General features: G+C 38.6%; 1 protein-coding gene across 7 annotated transcripts in view; it reads right to left on the bottom strand.

The window, feature by feature from the left end:
• Window positions 1-9246: 9246 nt before the first annotated feature.
• Window positions 9247-19628, bottom strand: part of ANKRD44 (ankyrin repeat domain 44) — a 335610-nt gene continuing 325228 nt past the window's right edge. For 4 of the 7 annotated variants that reach the window (XM_032277674.1, XM_032277673.1, XM_032277675.1 and 1 more), the window contains 3 exons: window positions 18263-18345; window positions 16202-16293; window positions 9247-13528 (listed from right to left, as the gene is read on the bottom strand). In XM_032277674.1, the coding sequence (XP_032133565.1) occupies window positions 13281-13528; window positions 16202-16293; window positions 18263-18345 (423 nt within the window). In that variant the 3' untranslated portion in view covers window positions 9247-13280. Of the gene's footprint in view, window positions 13529-16201; window positions 16294-18258; window positions 18346-19628 lie in introns of those variants that run through there. The other 3 variants (XM_032277677.1, XM_032277678.1, XM_032277679.1) reach the window with 2 other exon arrangements.

Below are 19628 nucleotides of genomic sequence, written 5' to 3'. Positions count from 1 at the left end.
CCAGCCTATCCAGCACTGTGAAGCCCTGCCTTTACAAAAAAAGAAAAAAATACAAAAATTAGCCAGATGTGGTGGCACACACCTGTAATCCCGGCTACCTGAGAGGTTGAGACATGATGGCTTGAACCTGGGAGGTGGAGGTTACAGGGAGCTAAGATTGTCCCACTGCACTCCAGTCTGTGTGGCACAGTTAGTCTCTGTCTCAAAAACAAAAAACAAAACAAAACAAAAAACCACACATACACAAAAGAAAAATACATCAAAATAAAACTACAAATTGATATCCCTTATGAATATAGTTACAAAAGTCCTCAACAAAACATTAGCATATAGAATCCAACAACATATAAAAATGATTATACACTAAAACCAAGTGGAATTTATCCTATATATACAAGCTGATTGGACATATAAAAATTAATCAATGCAATAGGTAATATTAATAAAATAAGGGACAAAGGACAAAACCACATGATCAGTTATCTCAAAAGAAGCAGAAAAGCTTTTGGCAAAATTCAAACCCTTTTCTTAATAAAAACACTCAAGAAACTAGGAAGAGAAAGGATTTCCTCAAACTGATCAAGGACATCTGTGAAAAACCCACAGTAAACATTATATTTAACAGTGAGAGACTGGATTCTTTCCCCCTAAGATCACATACAGGGTAAGAATATCACTCTCACCACATCTATTCAACATTATACTGGAGGTTCTAGCCAGGGAAATTAGGCAAGACAAAATAATACAAGCTATGAAAGTAATAATCCTCTCCAGATTGGAAAAGAAGTAAAACTATCCCTATTTGCAGATGACATAATCTTATATGTAGAAAACTTTAAGGAATCCAACTGAGTGCAGCAGTCATGCCTGTAATCCCAGCACTTTGGGAAGCTGAGACAGGTGGATTGCTTGAGCCCAGAAGTTCAAGACCAGCCTGGGCAACACGGCAAAACCCCATCTTCACACACACAAAAAAAATACAAAAATTAGCCAGGCATGGTGGTACACACCTGTAGTCCCAGCTACTTGGGTGGCTGAAGCCAGAAGGATCAACTGAGCCCAGGAAGTTGAGGGTGAAGTGAGCCATGATCATGCCACTACACTCCTGTCTGGGCAGCAGAGTGAGAAAAGAAAAGAGAGAAAAAGAGAGAGAGGCGAAGGAAGGAAAGAAGGAAGGAAGGAAGGAAGGAAGGAAGGACTGACTCTAAAGAATCTACTGAAAAACTATTAGCACTAACAAGTTCAGCAAGGTTGCAGGATACAAGATCAATTTTTAAAAATCAATTATACTTCTATATACTAGCAATGAACAATCTGAAATTTAAATTAAGAAAACAATTCCCTTAACAACAATATCAAACAGAATAAAATACTTAGGAATAAATTTAACAAAGTAAGTGCAAAACTTGTATACTGAAAACTACAAAGCACTGTTTAAAGAAAGTCCTAAAATAAATGGAGAGACATCCCATGTTCATGGACCAGAAAACCTAATACTGTTAAAATGGCAATACTCCCCAAATTGATCTACAGATTCTAACTGTGAGAGCTAAACCTATACAACTCTTAAAACATAGGAGTAAATCTTCATGACTTTAAAGTAGACAGTGGTTTTCTAGATATGACACCAAAAGTATGAACTTCTGAGCCTCAAAGCATACTGTCAAGAAAGGGGAAAAACCCATGGAATGGGTGAAAATACTTACAAATCCTATATCTGATAAGGAACTTGTATCCAGACTATATAAATAACTCTTACAATTCACCAATAAAAAACAACCTGATTTAAAAATGGGCAAAGGATTTGAATATACATTTCTCCAAAGAAAATATACAAATGTCCAATAAGCACATAGAAAGGTGCTTGACATCATTAGTCAGCAGAGAAATGCAAGTGAAAACCACAATGAGATATCACTTCACATCTACTAGGATGGTCATAATAAAAATAAATGGGGAATAAGAAGTATTGGCAAGGATGTAGAGAAATTGGAACTCTTATACATTGCTGATGGGAATGTTTGGCAGCCTCTGTGAAACAATTTGGCAGATCCTCAAAATGATAAACATACAGTTACCATTTTCACTTCTAGATATATACACAATTCCACTCCTAGGTATACACACAAGAAATCAAAACATATGTCTATACAAAAATCTGTACACAAATGTTTACAGCAGCATTATTCATGATAGCTCAAAAGTAAAAAAAAAAACCCAAATGTCCACCAACTGATGAATGAATAAACAAAATGTGGTATATCCATATACTTAAATATTATTTGGCCATAAAAGGAAATTAAGCATCTCTGTATGCTGATACAGTTTGGATGTTTGTTCCCTCCAAATCTTATGTTGTAATATTAATATAATCCCCAATGTTAGAGGGGAGCCTGGTGGGAGGTGTTTGGGTCATGGGGGCAGATCTGTCATAAATGGCTTAGTGCTATCCTTGCAATAATGAGTGTGTTCTTGCTTTGAGTTCACATGAGATCTGGTTGTTTAAGAGTGTGGCACCTTCCCCCTCTCTCTCCCTTTCCCTCTTCACATTCCACCATGATTGGAAGCTTCCTGAGGTCCTTACCAGAAAAAGTTGCTAGCACCATGCTTCCTGTACAGCCTGCAGAACCATGAGACAAAAGAAACCACTTTTCTTTATAAATTACCCAATCTCAGGAATTTCTTTATAGCAATGCAAGAAAAGACTAACGTATAGACGAAGACGTGTATGAACCCTGAAAACACTCTGCTAAGAAGGCAGTCACGAAGGGCCACATAGTGTATCATTTCATTTATATGACATGTCTAGAATTGGCAAATTCATAGAAACAGAAAATAATTAGTGGTTGCCAGGAGATGGGGAGAGACAGAGAATAGAGAATGACTGTTAATGAAGACAGTTTTTCTTTTGGAGGTGATGAATATTTTCTGAAATTAGTAGTGATGATTATATAACTTTTTAAAATCACTAAAAACCATCAACTTGTATCCTTTAAAAGGGTGAATTTTATGTCATGTCAATTATATCTCAATAAAACTTTTTTTTTAATGGCCGCTCGTTTTGACCCATGGGCCATAGTTTACCAACCCTCTGTTGTAGACCAGTATTTACAGACCCTGAAGAAAGGCCATCTGATAGTTTTTTTTTTTTTTTAAAGGCTACATAAAAGAAAATAATAATAACATCAAGAAGCTGTTTTCTTTCCAAAATATATATAGCATAGTGGTAAGAAGTATTACTTCTGGAGCCACTTGACTAGATTTGAATCTTAGATCTGGAAAATAATAATACCTACCTTCTAGAGTAGATGTAAGAATAAATAACATCTACTTTCTAGGGTTGTTTAAAACATGTAAAGCACTCAGAACAGTGCTTGGCACATTGTAAGCATTCAGTGAGCATCAGCTGTTTTTACTATTCACCCCAATTAGAAAGCAGCCTGATAATTTAATAAGGTGATTTTTTTTTTTTTTTTTGAGATGGAGTTTTGCTCTTGTTGTCCAGTCTGGAGTGCAGTGGCATCATCTCGGCTCGCTGCAACCTCCACCTACCGGGTTTAAGCAATTCTCCTGCCTCAGCCTCTAGAGTACCTGGGATTACAGGCATGCGCCACCATGCCCAGCTGATTTTGTATTTTTAGTAGAGATGGGGTTTCTCCATGTTGGTCAGGCTGGTCTCAAACTCCCAACCTCAGGTGATCTGCCCGCCTCGGCCTCTAAAAAATACAGGTGTGAGCCACCGTGGCCAGCCAATAAGGTGATTTGTATTTGCAGTTTAAAAGTTTTTGTCACAACAAACATCTTAGCAAGAATGTTCCCTGCTCTGCACCATCCAGGACACTCTCAGATCATGAGTTTGGCAGCAAGGAAAATGATCATTAATATACACTAGAAAGTATGTTCTTATCTCTAGGAACTATTGTTAGCACCCTGAAAGGCTTTTCTTTTTCAATATCTGAATGGCATTGTGGGAAATCAATTGGTTTCTCAATCTAATTTCTAGTGTTAGCTGTAACATCACAAAGCAAACACCCAAATGGCACCAACTGAACCCTTTACCATCATATTTAGCAGTGATGCCAAAAGGAAATGGGCTCAGCAGCCTCATCAAAATTTACATGCTAATGGGTAGACCCTTGTGAATGAAGTTAAGCAGAAAATCAATAAATTACCAGGTAGCATTCTCCTAACAAAAATTTTTACAGGTTTTAAGTAATAATAGTAAGGAGTAAGTTTCAGGCCTGAAAAAGAATATGAAATAAAACACGGCATGAAGAAATCATTTCCGAAAAAATAAATTCAAAAGGGATTAGAAACCTAAGTTAGCTTTCTATTTATTTAGTTGGAAATTGAGATTTTTCAGGAAAAGTTAATGTTTTAAAGCAAATTTAATTTTCACTTAAACAGCAATATAGAATTCCAATAATTTTAGTTTTGTCCTCTGCGGAAGGCCCACTGGGAAGTATTCGATTTTTCATTGTTATCACTAAGACGTTGTCTGAGCCACACTCTTCTTTTGTTCATTCTGCAGCTCTTCACCATCTGTCATGTTTTCTGGAGAGCCTCATAAACACATTTAGGTTAAACCATATGGTCACAAAACCTGTCATTCTGTTATAGCCAAAGTCTGGTTGGTTTTTTAATAGAAATGCACTTGACCATTTTACTTCTTTAAACGCTTCATCCTAATCCTAGAACCAAATTTCAGCCTGACAGTAAATCAGCTCTTAGTATCTACCTACTTAAAGTAAAATACTTGAATAATAGATGTTTTGAAGTAGCTAAATTTTCTCATTTATTTTGCTCCAGTGCTATAATAAATGGCTTTTCGCATTTGTCATGTTGGCCTCCTGTTTTTTATTTCTTCACTTCCAATGCTTTTTTTTCTTCAGTCATTCTCAACCACCCACTCCCATGGTTATAGCCTTTGCTTTGTCATCATCAAAACTGTACCACCTGTGAAATCTTTATTTTGAGCACCCTACATCCAGATCACCAACTCTGGGGCTACAATTCAACAATTCTGTCTTATCATGACCTTCAATCCATTGACGACTACTTTTTCAATGTCCATTTCCTCCCTCATGATTTGACTTTCTTCCCTATCCAGTTTAGAATCCATGATCTATATAATCACATCCATTGAAAGCACCATAGTTCCATAACCTCTCTCCCTTTGGACTTACCTAAGAAAGCTCTATACCAGGTTAAACTCTACTGTCTTCTTACTCTGTGCCTACACCCAAACATCTGATGAAAAAATCCACCAGGATGACTGGTTTCATTTAGATTTATGATCATAACTCTCAAGTGTACTAAATCCTCCTCAGTAACTCTTCTCTGCTACTCTAAAATGTTCTCTTCATGCTGGGCATGGTGGCTCACGCCTATAATCCCAGCAGTTTGGGAGGTCATGAGGGGTGGATTACTTGAGGTTGGGAGTTTGAGACCAGCCTGGCCAATATGGCAAAACCCTGTATCTACTAAAATTTTTAAAAAATTACCCAAGTGGTGGCGTGTGCCTGTAGTCCCAGCTACTCAGGAGGCTGAGGCAGGAGAATTGCTTGAACCTAGGAGAGGGAGGTTGCCATGAGCCAGTATCATGCCACTACACTCCAGCCTGGGCTATGGAGTGAGACCCCATCTCAACAACAACAACAACAAAATATTCTCTCCAAAATTACCCTCACATCCCTTGTCAGCCTTCTTGCTCTCTCCCAGGCAACTCCTTCCACTTCCAGCATCAGCATGCTACAACATCTTTCTTAAAAAACAAATACCCTTCCTGTTCTCCACATCCTCCTCTAGTTACCACCTCATTTTTCTTCCTTTCTTCTCCCTTCCCTCTCTCTCCTCAACCTACCACCTTTAGACTGTTGCCCCAACCATTCTGATTTATATGTTCTTGGAAAGGTCATCAATAAACTCTATGTTGCCAAATCCGTTGGTCAGCTTCTCTGCATTTGACTTCCCAGAAGCAACTGAGACAATAGAGATAACTGACACTTCTGTGACCCTCTCTTTCCCAGGCTTCAGGGACATCTTGGTCTCTTGGTTTTCCTCCTGCCTCTGACCATTATGTCTTGTCTTCTCTGCTAGAGCCTCCTCCTCCTCTTCCTAACCTCTAAATGTTGGAATGTCCACAGTTCCGGGCTCTTCTCTCTACCATTCATTCCTGAGGGAACCTCCTCTCATCTGTCAATACTGAAAAAAATATGCAGTAAACTTTTTGTGCTCTGAAAGTATTGCTTCAGCATTTTTACTTTTGAAAATGATAAAATTCTTCCAGAATTAAAATACACAGTACTTCATTAAATTGTCATTTAAAAGTAGAAAATGGTATCCTAGAAATTGTGTCCACCAGTGCCTAGAGAACCCTGTGAGGCTGAAGTACTGTGTTGCCAGAGCTTGCCATGTCACTGGGCCAAGTGCCCCTCTTTGTGAGCAGGAGTGCCCTGCACCAGGAAAGTAGATACAATCACCTCTTGCCTAAGACAAGAAATTCACATGTGTATGCCCACATTTTTGGTTTGATCATAAGGGAATTAAAAATGTCTTGATCTGTGCAAATCTTCTCCCCTGGAAAAATACATAACCAGGGCACATGTGCTCAGCAGTGCCTTCTAAAGTTCTTCTCAACCTTGTAAGTTCTCGTTCTGAGGGCACATGATGTATGTTTATGCAATCCCTTGTGAAAATAGATAAGGAAATATGGCTGGCATCACAAGCAATACATTGATGAGGAAATGATTCAGAAACAAGAGGAAGGCAAATAGGCGAACAGTGGGGTAGAGGAGCATTGACATTGTGGATGATGCAGTTGTTCTCCGGGCTGAGTGGCATATTTGGTCTCCCTGGCCCTTAGAACCAAAAATACTAGTAGCAACCCTGCCCACCCTCCAGCCATTGTGCCAACCACAAATGCCCACACATTTCCAATCACTCCCAAGAGTGCCTGAGAATTAATGAATTGCACAGCCATTATCTTGGTGCTTTACATTTTACAGCAAATGTACCTTCAGGATGAAATCTGCTAAAGAGACAGTTCATACAGTACTTTTACCCACAATGTTTTTATGTTAACAGCCTTTTAGCTTAATGCTTTTGTGCTTTGCAAGTTAATTTTGGAACACATTAAATGTGGTAAGTGAGAGATAGATATACAGGGATCTAAACCTACCAAATGGGATTAGCGACAAGGATCCTTTGACAAGCAGTTTGGAGACAAGGTGCCACATCAATGTTCAAAAATATAATTACTGCAGTGGAGGCCATTGTCACCTTTCTCTGCTTATGAGGGCACAATTAAAATTAGGGATCTCTACATTTTCCTTGAAAGGGTGAGTTCAGGAAGTCAAGCAAGCAATTTTCTTATCAATGACTGGGAAGAAGGTATATTAGTGCGTTGTTACAGCCTCAAAAGACACTGTGATAGACCAGGGTGGTGACTAGCTTCCAAAAATGGCTCCTAGTGATTGCTATTCCTGCTGTTCACACCCTTGGGGAATCCCTTGCCCTTGAGTATAGATTGGACCGAGTAACTTGCTTCTCATGAATAGAATATGAGAAAAATGATCAAGTATCACTTCTGAAATTCAGTTGCAAAAACCTGTGACTTTGTCTTGCTCCCTCTCTCTCCGACTTTTCTCAGCATGCTCACCCTCAAGGCAAGCTGCCATGTTGTCAGCTTCCCTTCGGAAAGGCCCATCTGGCAAGAAACGGTGGGCAGCCAATAGCCATCAAGGAACTGAGGCCTTCAGTCTAACAACCCATGAGAAGAATACTGCCAACAACCATATAAGTAAGCTTAGAAATGGATCGTTCCGGGCCAACACCATGATCACAGCCTGTGAGAAACCCTAGAGCAGAAGACCCAGCTAAACTAGGGCTGACTCACAGAAACTGTGAGTTAGGAAACAGTTGTTGTTTTAAGGTACTAAGTTTTGGGGTAATTTGTTACACAGCAATAGATAACTAATATACCCAGTCTGCTCTAAACAACAGGAAGCACTCACGGTGTGATTCTGGCTTTACAATCTTTAAAACCGAGAAACACCCAGATTTGTGTATTTGAATAAGGAGGAAGGCAAGGCTGAGTACAAAACCTTCCTGAAGATTTCTGGCAGAAAAAACAAAACATTATATGGCAAGATGGCATCGAAGAGAGACCATCTAGAGGCAGATGTTGTATCATCAGATTACTATCTACAAAAATTCAAGTTGTATAACTTCTCTAGGATTCAGTTTCTTCCTGAAAGAGCTGGTGATATGATTGGGCTGGACAGTTAGAACTGCTAACATTCTATAATGCTTGATTTGAGGAACTCAGGCAGGCATCACCCCCAAATCTCTTAGTCAATAGCTGGAAACTCCATCATTAGGAATTTGTTCCTTAGTGCTTCCAGGGACTGTCCCTGAAGTTACTACTCAAGATGAAAAATTCTGGATGGCGAGATAGATGGGGAAGGAAATTCTGTGGATACTTTTAAGGATAGTGCAGAAAGGGAGGTTTTTGTGTTGCTATGAAGTCCCTGAAGGGTAGTGGTGACGGTACCAAAGATAGGCATGGTTGATTTCACGATTTTGAGGACCTGATAAGCTTCTTCCTTTTTGACATATGTGAACTATATAACTGATCATATTTCTCTTCTTACCCTGGTTGCAAGGAAGCTGAGAGCAAACTCAAGTTCAGTCACAGACACTGTTTTAAATTTTATGGTTCCTGTCTCTGTTTGCATTCTTTTTCTCTGTTCTCATTTTTCTTCTAGTTTATCACATCTTTTGTCATAAGCCAGCTCAAATCCGTTATGGACTAGACTGGGCAACATAATGAGATCCCATCTTTGTAAAAAAAAAAACAAAATTAGCCAAGCATGGTGGTACATACCTGTAGTCCCAGCTACTCGGGAGGCTGAGGTAGGAGGATTACTTCAGCCTAGGAGGTTGAGGCTGCAGTGAGCCGAGATCTTACCACTGCCCTTCAGCCTGGGCAACAGAGCAGAAAACTAAACAAAACAAAACCCTTTATGGAAAAAGTTGGAAGTGTAAGAAAATATAATAAACACAAGCATATATGTTTGATTTTTTTCTCTAATTATGGTAATACAAACATAAATCATGAATCTGGAGATACACTTTTATCTTGATTATTTTCTAAATGTAAAGTTAATTTGGCTTGGGGGCCAAAGATTTAAATTAGCATAATTTAGAAAAAGCATAAATTGGAAAAATTAAAGAAAACACAAATTGCAACAATATTTGTACCGTTTTTATTTGTAAAAATAACCATCTGAATGCATTTCCATAGTATATTACAGTTAAGTACTTCATTACCTTATTAGAGCATTCAGTAGTTGTAAAAGTATTAAACTGTGCTTGAGACGACTCAGACTGGTTCAAAGTCATTCACTGAACTAAAAGTCATTTTCCCCATTTTTACAGTCATGACATTTACCAGAGTCATTCAACTCCAATTTACATAGGAAAACATTATAGACAAAATCCCACTGAAGTCATCAAACAGTATTTTATGCTGTTACAAATATGTTATGCAAAATATAACACTGGCACCAGATTTGTATCATCGTGCTTTGCAAAGATATATTGCACATGCTAAAGCATAAAATATGTAGACAAAACTACCAAATAAAAGATATTTGCATTGAATTTTTAGATCACTGCATAAGAAACGCACAGAATTACATTTTATACAAACACTCAGATTGTCACTATCTTAAAACGCTTTTCCCCTATAATACTGACCTATGGTTTACAGTTTTGTGAGAAGAAAGCATTTTAGCACTGCAAAATCAAACAATTCCTATAGAAAACTTTAGCATTTTCATATTCATTTCAATGCAAATAAAAGGGGAAACAGGAAAAAAAACACTTTATACATTCAAAGAAAGGTTGAAATGAAAACTCACTGGTATCATATTGCTCTGATAACACTCAAATGAAAAAATACAAAACATTCCGCAGAACATTTTCAGAATATACAAATATAAAAAGGCACTCTAACTTCATATTACAAGACAAAAAAGGGATGAGTTCTTCAACCAACACAACATATAAGCACAGCAAGTTGCTCAACAGTACAAAGAATAACTAGTGCAGCAAATCCATTTGATGTTCTTGTTCTAATTTAATAATAAAATGATAAATCAAGCAGTGTTCACTGCCTAAAGTACCAAAACATAGTATGGTGCCCTTTTAGTAGTGATAAATAGAAATCCCCTGAGCTATTTACTGTAGAATCATAGCAGATTTTAGGCAATTTGGAGATAGTAATGCATTTACCAAAGACAGGCAGACACTGGCAAATAAGTAAGTGCAATGAAACATGATCCCTGTGGCTGTGGTTAAAATACAGTCTAAAAATAACAAGTAAAAGCACTAAGCAACTAAGACTCAGGTAAAAACACATCTTGTTTTTTCTTAGAAAGCTGTGGTGCAAACATAATTTTATTTCTAAGAGATGTCATTAAAACACAGAAATGATAGTTTTTAAAGTCACTTCTTAAAAAAAAATTTAGTCTTGGGGGAAGGAAGAAAGAAAGCGAGAAAGAGAGAGATATCAATTGATGTAATGAACAGTTTGCTGTGAGCATGATTTCATTTTGTTCCTTTGTCCTCCTTCTATGAGTAAGACAGTAGGAAAAAGTCAAAACGCAGCTCCATGGAGATAACGTCTCATGGTGAGTCACTGCTTTGCTGAAAGGATCCTTGTACTCTGCTACTTGACAGGAAAAATGTTAACGCTGCTTTGCCATTAAAGCAGGCATTTCATTTCCTGCTTGAAATGCCAACTGAGCAAGATTTCCATTCACTTCTAGAAAAAGACACCGCAGTATATTGTGCTTTTTCAACACTGGATCGCTCTTAATTTTCAGTGTTTTGGTAAAGATAGGGTCATTATTGCTCATTAGCAATTTATCAGCTTTTTATAAATTCATCTTCTGTAAACAAACAAAAAGGATAGAAGAGGGGAGCACACCACCAAGAATTCAAAAAACAATGGTGGTGGTGTGGGAAATTTTCAGCGAAATTAATACCAGTTCAAAAAACAATGGTGGTGGTGTGGGAAATTTTCAGCGAAATTAATTCCTTTGAACAAGTTCTCATTTGTGAAGAACCCAACAGGAGTTTTAATTAAATCCAGGATATTAAGTAAGATTAAAGTTTTACAGCTAGATGAAAAATATAATACAGTTATCCGTCTTTGATCCAGATACGATAGAACACTATTTTTGAAATATCTCACATATACTATAAAACAGAAATTTCCAGGGTGGAAATGGAACTCATTATAAAATGTCAGAGAGTCCCGCTCTAATTCAACACATTTTTTCCTGTCTCTTCCTCAAGTAGAAAATTGCACTTGAGCTGGTGATTTTTATTTCTCCTCTTGGCACATGTGCCCACACACTGCCATCATTTCCCATTAGGTTACTGAGACTATGTGAGCTTTTCAGTGTACTTAGGGTAATTTCTGGATATTTCTTTGGGCTGCCTTTGTGTTTATGATCCACTACACATTTGAGTTTTTAGCTCACAGAAGAGCATCCAGACTGCAAGGTCTTCTAAACTCAACTGGCTACCAACTGTGGTAGCCCTCTCTAATCAACGTGGAAGAACCTGAGGGTCAGCTAGAAACCTTAGCGGTGGAAATGCTGGGTTGGCCTTAGGGCTTTTGGCTAGCCCAGGGTCAAATGTGTTTTTCCACTTTTGTTATTCTAAATAAGATACATAGCAATTAAAATAGAGAACAAATAATGGATGTTTCCTTGCCATTTGTTTCATTTCAAATAAATATAAACACATTTACATCAAAAGTATATGGACATTTTCTCTAGTTTAGCAAAAAACAAAACAAAACAAAAACCCATGGTCAACACATCATCAGTTACAAATGTTAAGCTGTCAACTAGAAATCTGTGTCATAAGAAATATAAAATACAACAAAGACTGGTACACAAAAAGATTACATTTTAACTCCATAGAAAAGCTACTTCAGTTCTCACTTGCATTTTGAAGGAAAAAAATGTAAATCTTCCGTTTTAGACTGAAGCATTTTGGTCCTCATGTGTAGCTGGGCTGATGAACTACATACACACACACACACATATATGTATATATATATACATGCACACATATATGTGTGTGTGTACATGTGCATAATTTTTAAAGAGTCTCATTCTTCTTTTTGTATAGCTGTTCCAGGTGTGGAACGGGGTCCATTTGACCTAGAAGCTTTGGCAGAGGGAGCAGACACAGTATTCACTACGTTGATTTCATCATCAAGCAACTGGCAATTGGCTTTACATTCTAAATCACTCATTCCTCCTTTCTGCTTTCACTTTTGTATTTCTTTTTGCAGTCACACTTTTCACTCACATGGCATGACCTTGACTGAGAAGCTCAGTTTACTACTGATGAACAACGCTGATGATTCTGATGTTTTAAAAAAGTTAGTATTTTGATTTAAGAGGGAATTAACAAAGGGTAGTTTCATGTTAATTTTGCATATTGTGTCAAAGTTCTGGTGCAATATCAATTCACCTGAAATGTTATTAGATAAATTTGGGTTCAATCACTTAAGTGAAAATTAGTCACAGGCTTGTTATAGGGAACACTGTGTTAAACAAAAAAAGCAAGTTCAGTTTTTCAATTAATCTAGCAACTTTAACAGAGATCCTCAGAAAGAAGTTCTGGATATTTAAATGCTTACTATAGAGAGGATATAAACAGTTGGACCCTCTAAAAAGATTATTACAGGCATTATTTCTGAAGATGAACACCTTTACCTTTGGCTTCTAGTGAGGAAGTAAACATCAAAGTGAGAAAAGGTTTGAGGCATTTCCTATCTACCTCTTCCCTTCCCTCCCCGGGGACATGAATGTCACACTGATAGACTTCTGAGAACTCACTGCTAAATACATGAAAAGAAAAATTATTCATAGTGAACAGCTGCCTCTCTGTTGCATTATCCCTGAAGAACAGGAATTAAATATATCTTTTATTCTTTACTTAAAATGAGAGGTAGACTTTCACAGATGTATCTTAGATCTAAAGAAAATGTGAAACAAAACCAAACTGAGGCCATCTGTGTGAGTGTTCCACCCAACAGCCTCACTGCCCTCCCTCGGTTAATTCCTTCTCTACTAACTTCTGGAAGCCCAGGCCCCAAATAATACTTGAATACAACATGAACCTGGAATTCAAGCTTCTTTCCCTTCCTCCAACACCGGTGATCAAGGAAAAGCTTCTACAGTCCAAAGTCAAAACGTTTCCGAATCAGAATCATTTTCATTATACCCATCCTCTGAGCCTACGTTGTTACTGCACAGGCTAACCATGCTACCCAGATTGGAGAGGGTCGTCCTGCTCAAATTGTCTTTTTTTAAACAAACGAAGTTGACGGCCGTCATTGTACTGGAAGGAGAAAAAGGCATCATGGTAGCCAAAATGAGGGCCAGGCAGTCGGCCACGTCTTTGTTAGGAGCACAAGCCAGGGCCGGGGTATGACCTGGGCGTAAATGCAGACAAGGCAGTGGTTAGTCCTGGGGAGTCTAGAGGAGGCACGAACATTCCACAGTACATCTCGGATGATCTCACAGGTGGAGATGTATGTTGAGTTAGAAATCATGCCAGGTAAAAGGAGGGGTTACTTCTCACAAGTCATGCTAGGGGTGAGGCTAGAGGGGAGAGGGAGGGGGAGACATTTTATGGAGGGCTTTTTATTTTTGTTTTCAGCTCATATGACTATGACAAGCACGATATTATCCAGTTAGGCAGGATTCCAGCCTTCATTTAGTGAACAGAAACACGAGGGGGTGGGTGTGGGACACAATTCCACAATAAACAGCAACAGGACGATCAGGAAGATGTTTCCGCCTGAGAGCACACGCACACCATGAGCCTCAGGCCTGGGCCTGAGAAGGACTCTCATTCTGAGAACAATGACTTTCCATTGTTAGGTAATTGTGTGTCCAATTAGAAAAGGTATTGAAAATTAGATGACTGCAAAAGTGAATAATGAAGCTTTGCCATTTCATACATGCTTCCTAGAAAGAAGACACCAATAATTGGTTTTAGAAAAATGGAATCATTTCGGTAGATCAGACACAGGAAAGCACTTTGTTTGTAATTAAAAATTTACTATCATTTAGGAGAAATTTACCAATTGTTTTGTTTTTTTGTTTTTTTTTTGATGGGGTTTTACTCTGTTGCCCAGGCTGGATTGGAGTGGCATGGGCCTTGATCTCACTGAAGCCTTGTCTTCTGGGCTCAGGCAATCCTCCCACCTCAGCCTCCCAAGTAGCTGGGACTGTAGATGTGTGCTACTATGTCGGGCTGATTTTTTTTTTTTTTTTTTAATACAGTCGAGTTCTTGCTATGTTTCCTAGGCTGCTGTTTAACTCCTGGGTCAAGCGATCCTCTGACCTTGGCTTCTCAAAGTCCTGGGATTATAGGCATGAGCCATCACACCTGGCCTAACAGAATATTTAAAAATGGCCACTCACCAACCAAAGTCCCAAATCTAAAATGTTATGGATGTGAGAAAATTACTATGCTTGTTATAACTAGAACCATGTTATTCTCTACCATTTTGACTCAGTGGGTCCAGTCCAGATAAGAAAACTGTCTTAACTCATAATACAGGCTCTTTGGGGAGGCAGGTTAAGTCTTTGAGTTGATTATTTCCCTTATCCAGCCTTTATTCTATTAGCCTGAAAGGGTTAGCTGCCTTCTTGGCTGGCCAAAGTTCCCACTACGCAGTGAGTAGGGCACTCGCTCAGTCATTCAGAGGAATGGCTCAATAAAACTCAACATTTTGTTGTTTTGTTTATCATTACCTGCTCTCCCCATCCTGCCCTTTTGGATATCATTCCTTTTTCTCAAACAAATGAGAATGGACAGGTAGTTTAACATTCCATTCACAAAGGTCAGGGATGACTAAAGGAATTATGGTTGTACTGCTGTACGAAATTGCCCCAAATGTTCCCAGGCCTTTGGGATGCTGGTCCGCACCAACCCAAGGCTCTTGTTCCTAAGGTTGCTATCAGCTGAACAAACCTTCAATGCAGCAGATTTGTACCAAGGAAAAGCAAAACTAATTTATTCTATTCTCTTTGACCATTTTGGAGAAAACCTGTGGGCCTCTGCATGCCAACCCTAAGTCTACAGTAACGATAATAGGGTGAGGGAAGGTGAGGTGGAAAACCAAGGAGATGGAGTAAAAGAGAACTTTCTGCACTTCCTAGATGAATCAGGTGGGGGACAGAGCAGGGTACATGCTAGGATAAATGGGGCTGCAAAATCAAAACTAATAAGAGTTAGCTAATGATGTCAATATGGCTGCTTACTTCTGAGAAATAGGCATGAGCTGCTAATTCCAATACCTGTAATAAGCAGTTGAGTTACATTAACACATTATAATACTTTAATTAAATGCCATATTTAAAAAATTACATAAATATCCAGAAGTTCCTTTTTTGCTCCCCAAGGTTAATAGGCATTGTGCTTAAAATGACAGTTTAGTACAATTCTAGTGGCTATTTGCTTTCAAAATTTCTTAGGAAGCAGAGTAGAAAGCTTCTGTTAAGATTTAGTTCATTAGAAAAGGAACATTATACAAATCAGGGGAAGCTTCGGTCCTAGACATTAATTAAGAAATTTTACTCTCGTTCCTCAAATTTCCATACTGAGAATATGAGTTCTGATCTGTACTTAAAGTATAAAAAAAAAAAAAAAAAAAAAAAAAAAAAAAAAAAATCTTGATCTCAGAATGAACTTAAATACACTCAAAGATCTAGGTTTTTATTTGAGCCCTTGAGCATGCACTAATGACATGTGTAATCCCTAACTCTTCAGCATTTGCAGTGAAAATTTCGAATGCCAACTTGAAACCCTTTTAGTGTGTCTAAAATATTTTAACCACAGTGCTGAGGAGTTAGAGACCAGCTGCTGGCATTACATGCAAAATGGACAGCAGTGGTGGGCTACAGGTAGACTATGTGATTTACAAAAAGACAGACGGGACAAGTTATCCTTGCTTCATTTCTCACACACATGGGACTTCCAAGGGGGACAGAATTCTTAACTGCCTTTTAAACTAGCTCCTATGTTTCTCATTTTCCTCTGGCTTCAACTAGCTTATGGGAGGTAGCTGCAGTCGCTGTTGACTTTTTCGACTTACCATTTTCATCTACAGCAAGTACACAGGCCCCTTTTGCCAGCAACTCCTCAACTACCACCTTCAAGCCATTGCGCGCAGCAACATGGAGGGGTCTGAAAAACACAAGACCGAGCATCAATTGTGGTACATATTTGGGTGAGAATGTGGCATTTTCGTTGGCCCATATCACAAGAAGGAAGAAATACTTAAGAATCCACAACTAGTTTATGGATGTTTTTACTTTAAAAAAAAAAAATTGCTGACTAGATCTTTTCCAGGTTCTACTGATCCAACTGTTCTTGTATGTTTGGCCCAGATCTTGCTGCCTCTCAAACAATCTCAGTGACAGTAAATAGGAAGACAGAGGAAGAACTCAAGTTTGGTGTGTTTTGCAGGTTTTTTACTGCTTGATTTCTAACAGAATTTGAATCACTGTTTCACACAGTTCAATAATATGACTGGTATTAATGTCACCCATATATGTGTTTAATCTCAAACCTCCTTGTTACTACTAAATGCACACAGATGCTTTACTGAATTTATAATACCTTAAAGAATTATGTCGGCTGGGCATGGTGGCTCACGCCTGTAATTCCAACACTTTGGGAGGCTGAGGAGGGCAGATCACCTGAGGTCAGGAGATTGAGACCAACCTGGCCAACACAGTGAAACCCTGACTCTACTAAAAATACAGAAATTAGCTGGGCATGGTGGCAGGTGCCTGTAATCCCAGCTACTTGGGAGGCGGAGGCAGAAGCATCACTTGAACCCTGGAGACAGAGATTGCAGTGAGCCGAGATAGTGCCACTGCACTGCAGCCTGGGTGAGAGAGCAAGACTCTGTCTCAAAAGAAAAAAAAAAGAATTATGTCAAACTCAGTATATTGTGCTATAAACTGCATAAGAATCCTTTTTTTTTGGCGGGGGGTGGGGGGGACAGGGTCTCACTCTGTCACCCAGGCTGGAGCACAGTGGCACGATCACAGCTCACTGCAGTCTTGACCTCTTGCTGGGCTCAAGTGATCCTCCGGCTTCAGTCTCCTGAGTAGCTGGGAGTACCGGTGCAAACCATCATGGCTGGCTAATTTTTTAAATTTTGTGTAGAGAAGGGGTTTCATTATGTTGGCCAGGCTGGTCTCAAACTCCTGTGGTCAAGTGATCTGCCTGCCTCAGACTCCCAAAGTGCTGGGATTACAGGCATGAGCTATTATACCCAGCCAACAATCTTCTTCTTTGAGACAGAGTCTCACTCTTGTTGCCCAGACTGGAGTGCAGTGGCACAATCTCAGCTCACTGCAACCTCCACCTCCCAGGTTCAAGTGATTCTCCTGCCTTAGCCTCCCAATTAGCTGAGATTACAGGTGCCCACCACCACGCCCAGCTATTTTTTTTTTTTTTTGTATTTTTAGTAGAGATGGGGTTCCAACATATTGGCCAGGCTGGTCATGAATTCCTGGCCTTAAGTAATCTATCTGCCTTGGCCTCCCAAAGTGCTGAGATTACAGGCATGAGCCACTATGCCCAGCTTAAGAATCTTAAATGAAAAAAATTCCTTTGCCTTTAAAACAAATGCATAAATAATTTCCTAAAGCGGAAAATGAAACAGCTTTTAGATCTTTCACGCCGAGGGTTACACTGAATTCTATTAAAATATAATCAAGACAAATAGCTTAGAAACTCTTCAAATGTATTCTGGGAACCTGATTTGTAAAACTGTCATTTTCCAGTCAGAATACATAATGCTAACACATAATATAAATAGTTTCCCCAAATATGTCAGTCCATAAGATTTTTCTAACAGCCCACTAAATTTATAATATTGCCCCAGAAATATCAGCAAAGAGAAACACAGACCTCACAAAGTTCTATGAAGACATATCAAAAGAAAGCTTCTAACCAAAATTGCCTAGCTTGGTCAGCACTCATAGGTATGTGACTGTCACCTTCATGCAGGGGAAGCCAGGTCTGCATCTTTCACCACTGTGCTCCCCAGAGCTAGTCTGGCAGATAGCAGCCTCTTTATATTTGTAGAATAAATGACTATGACTCTGGGTTCAAGTCCAACATTAGTAGTTACACTTACGTCTGCAGTGCATTATTTTTTGCATTAATAAGGCTCTCATCTTGTATCTTGTCAAGTATTAACAAGGCACATTTTTCATGACCCTAATAAAGAAAAAGGATGATAAGAAATATGGGACAGAGACACAGAAAAGTTACTGAAAAATTTCTTCATTGTAATTTAAATTGAAAATGAATTTCCTCTGCCTTACAACATTCTGTAGGGTTATTTTCTGAGTCATTTTTTTCTTCTTAATAGCAAATGGGCTCCAGACACTGTAAGAGTCCTAATAAGGTCTATTAGAACTTGGTTAACATAAGTCTGATCCAAAATATTAATATTGCTAAGATAAATTTTAAAATTAATGCTCAGAGAGCTAAAGCAGATGCTAGTTTAGCTAGGTCAGCTGGTAAGTAGGGAGTAGAATTAGGAATATTGTTTGAATCTTTCAACATTTAACATACCTCAAAAGTCCCATACTGACTCCTATTTCAAGATATCAGTTACTATTTCAGTGATCCATTTATCCTTGGAATTCCTATTACATCTATTATCTGTATCACTCATCATCATTAATTGCCTTATATTGTAAAGAAACCCTATTTCAGGGAAACACATTCTTTTCTTCTTCAACCAGTAGAAATATCTCTCTGTACCTTATGAAAATTAGATGGTTAATAATTTTTGAAAATCAACTGATGAGTCAGAGACCCCTTCACATTTTCAGGCCTGATACCCTTTTAAGGGGTCACGGCTTCCTAAGCCTTCGCTAATCAACATGTGGCCTGCATTAGTATTACTGGGAGTTAGAACTGCTGAATCTCAAGCTCTGCCCCAGACCTAATAAATCAGAATCTGTTTTTTCACAAAATTCCCAGGTGATTCATTTGCATGATCAAGTTTAAAAAGCATTGCACTTATATTCACCAAAATACTATACCTTGAAATAAACTTCATAAAGCTGAGTACTTTTTGTGGTTCCCATGGGCTTCCCAGAGCATGAAGTGAGAAAATGCAAGCAATGAAAGGAATGGCTGAGACTTCTGGCACCATATAGGTAACACGACAATATTTTAACTACATTGAAATCAACCGCCGCCATGGGTGCTAACTGACTTCATACTATAATACTTTACATGGGAGACCCTTAAATATAATTTTAGAAATATCCATGGAAGTTTTATTCTGAGGCACTGCTGTTGGAGTATAAACTGTTGTGACCTCATAAGAGGGCAAGTTGGTCTAAAAATATTTATATCAGGCTGGGTGTGGTGGCTCACACCTGTAATTCTAACATTTTGGGAGGCTGAGGCAGGCGGATCACAAGGTCAGGAGTTCGAGACCAGCCTGGCCAGAATAGTGAAACCCCATCTCTACTAAAAAAATT

Source organism: Sapajus apella, unplaced genomic scaffold (assembly GCF_009761245.1).
Source record: "Sapajus apella isolate SASKATOON/1434 unplaced genomic scaffold, GSC_monkey_1.0 scaffold10, whole genome shotgun sequence".
Lineage (NCBI taxonomy): Eukaryota > Metazoa > Chordata > Mammalia > Primates > Cebidae > Sapajus > Sapajus apella.
This window is presented reverse-complemented; position numbering and strand designations above follow the sequence as displayed.